Source organism: Branchiostoma belcheri, unplaced genomic scaffold, assembly GCF_001625305.1.
Source record: "Branchiostoma belcheri isolate BF01 breed outbred unplaced genomic scaffold, Haploidv18h27 scaffold160, whole genome shotgun sequence".
NCBI lineage: Eukaryota > Metazoa > Chordata > Leptocardii > Amphioxiformes > Branchiostomatidae > Branchiostoma > Branchiostoma belcheri.
The window spans coordinates 212,140-222,708 of NW_017803047.1; the positions used below are offsets into that span (position 1 = coordinate 212,140).

General features: G+C 40.3%; 2 protein-coding genes across 2 annotated transcripts in view; one reads left to right on the top strand and one right to left on the bottom strand.

The window, feature by feature from the left end:
* LOC109466236 (glutathione S-transferase 1-like) overlaps positions 1-3,788 on the top strand; it is a 4,296-nt gene extending 508 nt beyond the window's left edge. The window contains exons 2-4 of the mRNA XM_019763908.1: positions 1,930-2,074; positions 2,673-2,802; positions 3,521-3,788. Coding sequence (XP_019619467.1) covers positions 1,930-2,074; positions 2,673-2,802; positions 3,521-3,687 — 442 coding nt within the window. The 3' untranslated portion in view covers positions 3,688-3,788. The remainder of the gene's footprint in view (positions 1-1,929; positions 2,075-2,672; positions 2,803-3,520) is intronic.
* A 2,555-nt stretch (positions 3,789-6,343) lies between these two features.
* The window catches only part of LOC109466237 (retinol-binding protein 2-like), a 6,141-nt gene continuing 1,915 nt past the window's right edge, over positions 6,344-10,569 (bottom strand). The window contains exons 2-4 of the mRNA XM_019763909.1: positions 9,723-9,895; positions 7,699-7,800; positions 6,344-6,583 (exon numbers count right to left, since the gene is read on the bottom strand). Coding sequence (XP_019619468.1) covers positions 6,530-6,583; positions 7,699-7,800; positions 9,723-9,895 — 329 coding nt within the window. The 3' untranslated portion in view covers positions 6,344-6,529. The remainder of the gene's footprint in view (positions 6,584-7,698; positions 7,801-9,722; positions 9,896-10,569) is intronic.

Below are 10,569 nucleotides of genomic sequence, written 5' to 3' on the forward strand. Positions count from 1 at the left end.
AGTATATTATGCCTTTATTTCGGCCGATTTCTACTATTTTTCCAGCGATCCGCGGTGCCTGGTAGAGGCTAGGAAAGAGTAGAAATTGGCCAAAGAGAGAGACACCGTGTCAGGGGTGTTGGTCCGCTAGAGAGTAAAGCAAATTATACTCTGTAGCGGACAAACTCCCCTGGCAAGTTATTGACATATTTGGCCAACTTCTACTCTTTCCAGCCGCTTTCCGAGGCCTGATAGAGGCTAAGCTGAAACTATGGAGAAGCTAGTAGCGTTCAATGCTACCAAGATAATCTATAACCATATCTTTGGGTGGCTGCAAGACGATATCAAATTGGCCAGACAGTATCCATTTGCCAGGCAGTTACCATTTAAAAAGAAAGCCCGATAAAATGATAAAAACAAACACGCCAAAATAAGCCAATATTAGCCTAACCTCTGCTTGGAGAGTAGTACTAAGCTTGCAGGGACCTCCAATAACCACAAGGAGATCGAGAACGTATAAAATTCTATGATCATATTCTTATTTCAATAACGTTATATCCCATATATAATACGTTCACCCTAGGACGTAAGATTTGATAGGGCGGTTTATTCTAAATTGCCCCAATACAGCATGGTTTAAATATAAACCTATATGTCGGAGAAAAGCCTTACTGTTAGGACCCATTCCTTACGTTGTAGAGCAACATTAGGTTGTCAGGGTTTATTAATTTAATTATTAGATCGGTGTGGACTATGCGGTTTGTTTTTGGGTAAAAAGCGGCTGTCACGATTCTGTTGTTTCATTGGTCGCCATATTAACCAGGTTATGACCTACATGGGCGCTGTACGCATGCTCATGGAAAATGATCTTTGTAATGATAGATATTTGAGCAAGGCTGTTCCATAGTCTCCACCAGACTTCTTTTGCAGGCTGAATAAATCGTAGAAATCGGCCAAAAAGAGTATTGCTTTGTCAAGCAGGAAAATGGAGCTTCTCTGGCCGGCTACCTTCTCTGGCCAATAAATACCCTTTTTAGGCCGATTTCTACGATTTATTCAGCCCGCAAAAGAAGTCTGGTGGAGACTAGCTGTTCCACAGGATCTTGAAGGACTGTTTCATAGCCGTCATTTTCCTCGCACGATCGTCCTACGATCGCAAAAAGATTTATTATGGGAATAGTCGTAAATTTATCACTACCAAAAATGCAAGATGTATATCTATATATTACATGAAGAAAATTATGCTGTGTCCAAGAAAACAATTCTTCAAGTTAATTTTTCTTGCCTTATTAAAGAAATTTATTTTATTTTTCTTGAAACAAGTTTTACTTTCACACAGTTACTTTTATTTATTTATTTTTTATTTTATTCACATAGATTTTTGAGCATTAGATAGGAAGCATTTATTGTGCTTATGTAAATCCGCTGCTCATAAAACATAATACAAATGTAAACATAAAGATGACATAAAATATAGCATTAACATAAAATGAAAGTGGCTGGCGCACCAATACCTATAGCATAACATTAAATAAATGAGATTGGTCAAATCTTCCAGAGTGGTGGATATAGTTAACCACACTATCAAAGATACGGCAGTTAGTAGGGTATTGGAGGGAGGGACTGCCTGTAAGAAGTAAAGTACATAATGTGGCGTCATTTGCGTTGAGTGGGTCGGAAGGGAGTATGTTTTCAAGACGAAGGCAAGATATGGATAACAACATTTTGGTCCTTTCAGTATTATAAAATTTGCAGTGTAATAAATAGTGTTCTGGTGTCTCATTTGGATGCCCACATTTGCACTCGGGACTACTGATACAGTGATGCTCACAGTTATCGAAGTTTCCTCTCAAGATAATTTCTTGCAGGGATTGTTGCAGATGTAGGGGTTGTTGCTCTTGTAGTCGTAATTTACATTCAGAGTTGCTGACATTGTTTTACCTGTTCCAGCCGTGCCATCAACATCTACCTGAATGACAAGTACAGTAAGACCCCGGACAAGCTCTACCCGAAGGACCCTAAGAAAAGGGCAAAGATCAACATGATGCTTCAGTTTGACCTGACCTCCTACATGCCTGCCATCGGCGGCTATGTGGTCAGTACATTTTTTATCGTGTTATATGTTATCAGCAAATAACAGAATGATTGTAAAATGGTGGCAAATTGTTAAGAAATAGGAAACCAGCTGCAGTACATGTCATAACCGCTAGGCCATCAGACGAGCAGCAGGTAACACTGAGTAGTGCATCCTACAACTGTAAAGTTTACCTTTATTGTGCTCAATACAAATCTCACTTCTAAGTTTATCGTAAAATAACAGTGTTCATTAAAGGCCTTGTAAACAAAGATATTTCTATAACTAGTTGTATTCCCCCCCCCCCAAAAAAAAAAAGACAAAAATAGTTACTGGAGCAACTGGATACAATTTTGGAAACGGTCAGACGTTTCATCGAATATCTTTCGTCAGTGACACTGGACTGTTGTCAGAAAAGCAGGTTTCTATAATCAAATTCAAACACGACCCTAAAAAAACTCATAAACATCACAAAATTGCAATCGAAATATTTTCAAAACGAGTAACGCTGTCCACGGAAACTTATGGCCCAAACTCCTTATGCCAAATATAACAGAGCCTCGAAAGATTTAATAATCGAATGGTATGTGACTTATTTTTATTATCTCCGCAAACCCAGGGCCCAATGCTGGTCGGCAAGAAAGAACCTGACGACGAGGCTAAGCAGAAGTTGAAAGACCAGTTGGAACTCTTCAACAAGATGTTGGAAGGAAAGAACTACGTCGCAGGCAACGAGCTTTCGCTGGCGGGTAAGTACTGAAATGTTTTAGTGATAGGACAAAATTAAAATGCGTGTGTACGTGTTCGTGTTTGAAGGCATGACTGTTTCTTGTTCTTCTTTTCTGAGCTGGTATTAGATAGTATTGAATATTATATATTTTGAATGACCTCTGGCCTCCTACTATACTGATTTATATTATTACTTTTTTGTATACAATCATTAGCCTAGGTTGAGAAATTTCTGTGATTCGTTACTTTATTGTGTTATGTATGTATGTATTTCACAATGTGGGGCCCGATATCAGCTCAGCTGCCAGGGCTTCCACTGTATTGCACTGTACTGTTTGCAATTTAAATAAATAAAAATAAAAAAATAAATAGATAGTACGTAGTTGGTACGTCCACCAGTTTGTTAGTCATTTTGTACATCATGCATAGTACATTTTCTTCTTTCTTTCAGCGACACCCACTGTATTCTTTTCAGTTCCGTACAGAATCTTGCAACTTGATTCTGTACTGTGACCTTTCCCGTCTCTCTTTGTATATACCTCCTATACTGTCGCAGCATAGTCTAGGTTTAGTCTTACAAGCGAGATGTGTGCAAGTGACCCTTGTTGGGCATGCCCTGAGACAGAATCCCATTAAATGTGATGTTGCTAACATTTGTGCTCCACATCGGGCTACTCGTAAAATCTTGACTCATGTCAATGTAAAATCTTGACTCAATTCTTTAATTTTCCATTGCAGACTTCTCGCTTGGCGGAGCCTCTGGCATGCTGGGTATGGTCGGGTATGACGTCAGCGAGTACAAGAACATCGTTGCGTGGCGGGACCGCATGGTGGCGCTGCCGTACGTGAAGGACATCCAGGAGAGGATGATGGCGGCGGTGGCTGCCATGAAGGAGTCGAGCTAAATACACCCCCACCCTTAAAGGCATCCAATGCGATTTCAGGGCAGCAAAACTGAAAATATTTTAAATAAGGCAATCTTTGTGATATTGACACATACTGCTTCACATTAGCACATTTGAGACAGTATTTCATACGTTGGGCTTTTAAAACTGCAGAAACAAGCCCCAAGATGAGTCCTTTATTTTCTGGGTGGTACCCTAAAAATCAAGGGCCCTTGCAGTAACAATTTTCCGTCAGAATTTTGGGAATTTTTGCTCCATGAGGGTCAATATACATTGGGACAGTGTTGTTTGAACTCAGTATGTAGATAAGTGACTAGAACATTGGCTTTGTTTCGGGTTTCCAAGCCTTAAAAACGGCACTGGATGCCTTTAAAGGCATCAATTTTAAGGGCTAGGAAACCAGATATTTTTCAAAGCCAATATTCTAGTCACTTATCCACATACTAAGCTGAAACAACACTGTCCCAATGTATATCGCCATTCATGGAGCAAAATGCCCCAAATTCTGCCAAAAAAGGTTACTGGAAGGACTTGGACTGATTTCTAGGGCATATCACCCAGACAGAGTATCAGAGAACCTTTATCTGAACCTCCATACGAGTCAAAACCTATCATAGTGATACCCAAAGCCTCACAGTATGTTGGCTTGATATGTGGAAACAACGCACACAAAAAAACACGATATCATAACTGAGAATTGAATAGCGTAGTTGGCCACCTCCCCACTGCCTTACTGTTATGAACAATATATAGGAGTGTGTTCTTGTATATGTCTCAGTCTATGAGGACATTTCTGTTCAGTGTTGATTAAAATAATTAAAATGTGTCTGTGTTATGCCATGTTGTTCTATTATTAGATACACCGATCTATTCTGCTGTCTAAAGCGTTGACTAAAATGAATAAAATATGCTTTGTTTCTGTGTATCTTTAATAAACGAATATGTGATATATATCTTTGTCTCTTTGTCGGCTTAAATTCCCATTAACTTACCCGACATTTTGACTTATTACAGAGCATCAGTACCAGTTTTATTTAAAATCGGCTGGCATGTCACATACCCAATGTCACATGAAGTATGTTAAAATTTTACAGACACTGCACGCATTACATTGTCAATCATTAGAATAACAAAACTCCTCATATAGAATTTAAAAATCGTGAATTAAACTTCATATCACAAGCTGTACATATTATAAAAATCATAATTCCACTACGCATGATGCTAAGACAGTAACTTTGGCTCTGTTCATATGAAGTCAGTGAAGGCGCTTTACATGTGGTTTCCCCCGAAGCCGGTTTCAAGTGGCCCCATCTGAACGCTCCAAATCACATTGGAAGCGCCTCGATCCCAAACCACTTCTATAGGTGGTTTCGAATCGGTTTTCCCGCATCGCGATTTGCGTCTGAACGCAATGTGATTTCAATGTGACTTCGCCTGGTCATGGATTACGGGGTGATATTTCTTTATTTATATGCAATACCAAATTTTACGTGTCAGCAACTTAACGAGTAGTAATGGTCAAATAATGTGTCCGTTCTAGGACAAGCTTCACCGCCTCTGGCGGGACCACGTCGGCATTCGGCCGAGATACGCTGGGAGGGGGGCACCAGCAAGCAGGTCATTGACCTCTGAAATTAATAACACGCTACCTTGTGTGTTTTCATAAAAAAAATGAATGCAGTTTCTGAGAATCGTGATCAGGCACGGTTTGAAAGGAACGTGTGTCACGTGGACCAGATGTGAGGAATGCGTGTTACCCGAATCGCGGTTCGGGTGGTTTCATATGAACAAGGCCTTTGATACAAGTAGTATGAAAGACTGCCCGTGTTGCGTTGTTCTTCTGAATGTCAGGCGTGCCTGTTTACTTGATTCTTAAGTTATAATTGGGAAAATCGTGCAGATGGCTGTCTACCAAGGGCATTATATATCCTTGTTTAACCGCATTGGCATTAGCCGCAGACCACGCTGGAACTTTAATGGACTCTAGCTTTGGTTTGGTCTTGCTGGTACGTAAGATGATGGCCGTCTGGCCATCCCTAGCAATCTCGTGATCACTTTCAGGCTGAGTGTAAGAGTCGACGAAATCGGGTATAAGCAAGGGCTTCTCACCTGGCTTGGAAGTCGGGGAAGTGAGGTAAAACGACTGGTCGTCGTCCTTGATGACCTCCGCTGTGTCGTCGACTTCGGCGAGAAGGGCGTTGAGGGCCTGGTCCGCTTTTAGGTCCTCCAGAGTGACCTTCTGCAGGGCTGCCTTCGCTGGTGTTGTGACCTGCAGTTTCGCGGTAGCCTTGCAGAGTAAAGCGTACTGCCCGATCGTGACCTCCAGGTCTTTCAACATCTCCGCCGTCACACACTGAAGGGCAGTTGGTTCCGTGAGGTCGGCTTCCTCCATCTTTTTGATGGTCACGGACGAGAGTTTGGCCTCGGAGGCCCACGCCTTGAAGTCAAAGTTTGCCGACATCGCTCACTTGATTTTCAGCGGCCGCACCCGAGAAACGCAGGGTCTGAGTGACCACACTGGCCACGCTGGCCAGCATCTGTTGTAGATTACACAGAGTAGTGTCGCTTGTCCCCCCTCGTATGGGGGGACCGTTCGTTAGCTATAGCCTATGCTAAACAACAAATAAAGTAATTCTTTATTTTAGTCATTACACGGTTTTACACCTATTCACATTTTTAAATCAGTTTCCTTACACGGCAAAAGTTTACATCAAATTTTTACACAACCGTCACAACAAGCAAATTATCTGTATTGATTGAACTAATTTGGTAATTAAACTTAGTTACGCTGGTAGATTTAAAAGAAAACATGGCATCTTCATTTCCTTAAAGACGAATATTAAGACTCTTTCTTGAACTCCTGATGACAGCGGACGTCACCGACATGAAGGTCCTGGGGGGGGGGGGGTGAGGAAGAAAAAAACATGTTACTTAAGAAACAATCTTATAACTAGAAAAGTAACACTTCCAAAGCAAGTGCATAATGTTTACCGTCGGTTGTGGTCTGCTCTGTTAATTCTTACTCAAACACATTCGCGCATGTATATATTTGGTGACAGGAGTCTAAATGCCTCCTACTATGAAATTGCAACATTATGTAACCCAACACCAGTTACCATGGTGACAGACGTCAACAAATGAGGCCATTGGCCAAGTCAGAGGTCACTGTTTGGAGAAGAAGAAGAGGAAGAAACTGAGAAAAAACAATATGTTTTCCTTCGGTAAACATAATCATGATCTACTCAGCTGAATAAAAAAAGTATGGCAAAAACGTTGCCTTCATTATGAAATCTACGTGGTCATGAAGGTTGAACAAATAACTAAACACACAGAGTATGGTATGGCGAATAGCAGACTCTTAATTGTTTTATCTCCTCACATTTTATTCTTTTCCCTTGGAATTAATTTTGACATTCTACGACATTGGTAACGCTTTCTTTCTTTCTTTCTTTCTTTCTCTCTCTCTCTCTCTCTCTCTTTCTTTCTTTCTTTCTTTGTAATGACAACACGTCAAGATACAGGTTATCAAGGCAGTGATGACTGGTATTAGATAACCCACAGGTACAAACGTGCAGACAAACATCAAATAAGAAATCTACCATAAATACAAGACCTAAAATAACGATAACATATCAACTGGTTACAAAGTACAGTACTATAATACATGATATAAGAAAATTAAGACATTCCCCACCTAGAAGCAATATGTTTATCTATGTAGTTATCCAATATTTTTTTCAATCTACAGCACACATTTGCTCATTTTGCAGCCACTTTGTGCGATTTACAGTATGCTGGAAAACTTTGGGGGGAAACGGACAAAAATACGGATGTCATCATGTATTCAACTCAACATGGCCCTAAAAGCCACAAATTTTGCTTGTCAGTTCGAAGTGACACTGACCTAGCCTGGGTTCCATCCGTTTTGTAAAGGGGCTACCCGACCGAATCGAGTGCAAGGAGCCCCGTTAGAAAACGGCTGGCACCCAGGCTAACACTAGTACTGACCAGGTGAAGTTTTCCGTCCACCAGTGTGTGACACCAGCCGCGGTCAGACTTCTCTCCCTTCTGGTCTGCACACAGCTTCTCCCCGTCCCAGGTGATGGTGGTCTGCGGATGTAGTCAATACACCAAGTCATTATGAAAAACTTAAACTTTTCTCCAACTCAAAATTTGACTCACCAGATATTTTCGACTGAATCACTCAGTCTTCCTCAGCTATCTGACCCACATGCTGTGGACACGTGATTTTTCCCACGTGTGACGTCAGCAAAGGGTCAAAGGTTGTCTGAAGTCGATATCACCCACCGTCCCGGTTGAGCGATGGTTAAAGTGCCCTGATGTATATGGCCTCTTTTATGCCTCTCTTGAAGTAATCCTGTTCGGTATCCAAGATTCTGACCCCCTCTAGATCCACTGTGTGTCCCGGTGATTCTATGTGGATGTGCTGTGACACCTCAGATGCAACAGAACTGAGGAAGACTGAGTGATTCAGTCGAAAATTTCTGGTGAGTCAAATTTTGAGTTGGAGAAAAGTTTAAGTTTTTCATAATGTAATTTACCAACTCAGATAAACTTTCATGCTGACACCAAGTCATTGTCTTTACTCAATACCGTACTAAACAAGAAAGAGACCGACCTTGATGTTTTTAATCAGTTTTTTTTTGTGGATAAAAAATTTGTTACGATACTGAACATGACAAAAGGCGCAAGATTTGAGAACGCTCACGGAAAAATCGTTCAACTTTATGTATACATGCTACATGATAAGAAGCACTTGTCAATTCATCCGTGTACAGAAAGTGATTTCCTTCAAAACTAAGACGGCGTCATGACATTTCTATGTCATGCTGATGACCTAATATGTGTTTTTAGTATGCATTTGTTTCTCATTTCCCTTAATTTGTTAGAATATTAGACTATGCAAATTCTGTAAAAATTCTTGTATTGAAGAGGAATCGCATTTTATGCTTGACTGTTTATTATATGATAACGAACGTAAATCACTGTTCAGTTCAATTAAGCTCGACAAAAAATGCAAAACATTATCAAAAGAAGACACTTTTAACTAGAAAGGCCGACATTTGCTTGGGAGCAAATGCAGCAGATGGCTTCACCACATCCCCCATACCGAAAGTGGATCTATCCCACGATGGCTGCCAATAGTCTATACCCCCATGCAGCAATGGAATCTTCCAATGCCGGAAATAGCCAAAAAGCCCTATATATGTTACATAATTTTAAAGTGGTGTATGTCAAAAGCGTGAATGACATTCTTTGGACATGTGTCCAAGGTATCCCCATACCGAATTTCAGGTCATTCAGATTTAATATGAGGGCACAGGAGCCAAAAAATGTACATTTTTGGTCCAAAAATAGCCAAAAAGCCCTATTTTTCACAATTTTAAAGTGGTGTATGTCGAAAGCTTGAATTAGGTTTTGCAGACATATGTCCAACGTATCCCCATACCAAATTTCAGGTCATTTGGTTTTAGTACCAGGGCTCCATATCCCAAAATGTATATTTTTTGCCTGAAAATGGCCAAAAAAACCAAATAAAACAATTTTTCAAAAAAATGCGTCGGGGTAATGGCCCACTCTACGTCCATGCCAAATTTCAGGTCATTTGGCTGAAAAACGGCTGAGTTGAATCCCATTAAAGAAATGGCGAAAAGGAGGAGAAGAAGAAGAAGAAGAAGAAGGAGAAACATGAGGGAACACAATATGTCTTCACCACTTTGTGGTGAAGCCATAGATATATCATATCATGTACAAACATAGACGTCATCAATGAAGTATGTAAGTATATTTCAAAATGTTTCAAAAAGAGAGAAGAAGCCATTAGAACTTAGATATATACCACTTTATATATATATTTCTTTTTCAACATTGTATACCTTAGACCTGATTTAGCCTTTCTTTATTACTATTGTTGTAGTACTCTCTAGTGCATTGTACTCTGTACATCTGTGTATTTATCCCCCCGGGGAATAAACATGCAATAAAGTTTCATATATTTTCCCCGTACCCACCTTGACCGTCCTGCCGTCCAGCGTGTGTTCCTCGAACTCCTGCCCGAGGTTGAAGTCAATCTCGTGGTTCTTGAAGGTGCTGAGCGTCTTGATGTTCATGTGGTCGCCATCTTGGCTGATCACCTTCTGGGGACTCAGCATGTTGCCGATCTTCCTGGTCGCAAAACCCACGTCTGAGAATGGGGAAAAGATACGGATAAACTTAACCTGGTATACAGTCTATCGTGGTATAGGGCGGGTTCTCTTCGGGGCCGCTGAAGCTCTTCCCCGCCCGTCTGAGCTAGGTTCTCCCACAGTAGGTTAGTCACGGCGGGATCGGAGTTTGATTAGCCCCGAAGAAAACCCTCCACAACCACGATACACTGGATACCAGGCTAGGATAGACTTCAATTGGAGAAGATACAAAATTCGTTGGTCTACGTACTGAATGTCTTTTTCAGCGGGGAAATCGGGGAAAAGAAAAACAATTTGAAAGACGTTTCTTTGTCACAGTTATGGTATTTATAAGGCTTTTATTTCAGTCCTTATTCCTATTTCGCCGAGATGATTGAATAGTGAATAATATGTACATGTTCTTTATGATGTTCTTGAGTGTTTTTCTTTCATTATCAACGTTATGATTTGAATTATGAATAATTATTATGATCAGTGATTATTATGATGAATGTTATTATTATGATGAATGTTATTATTATGATGATTATTATTATTATTATGATCAGTTATGAGTTTAATTATTGTGCAAGGGACGGTTCATTGCATTGTATGTATGTTTTTTTTATATATGAATAAAAAATAATATGTAAATATGAAAAACTTGAATAGTATAGAATCTCTCTCTCTCTCT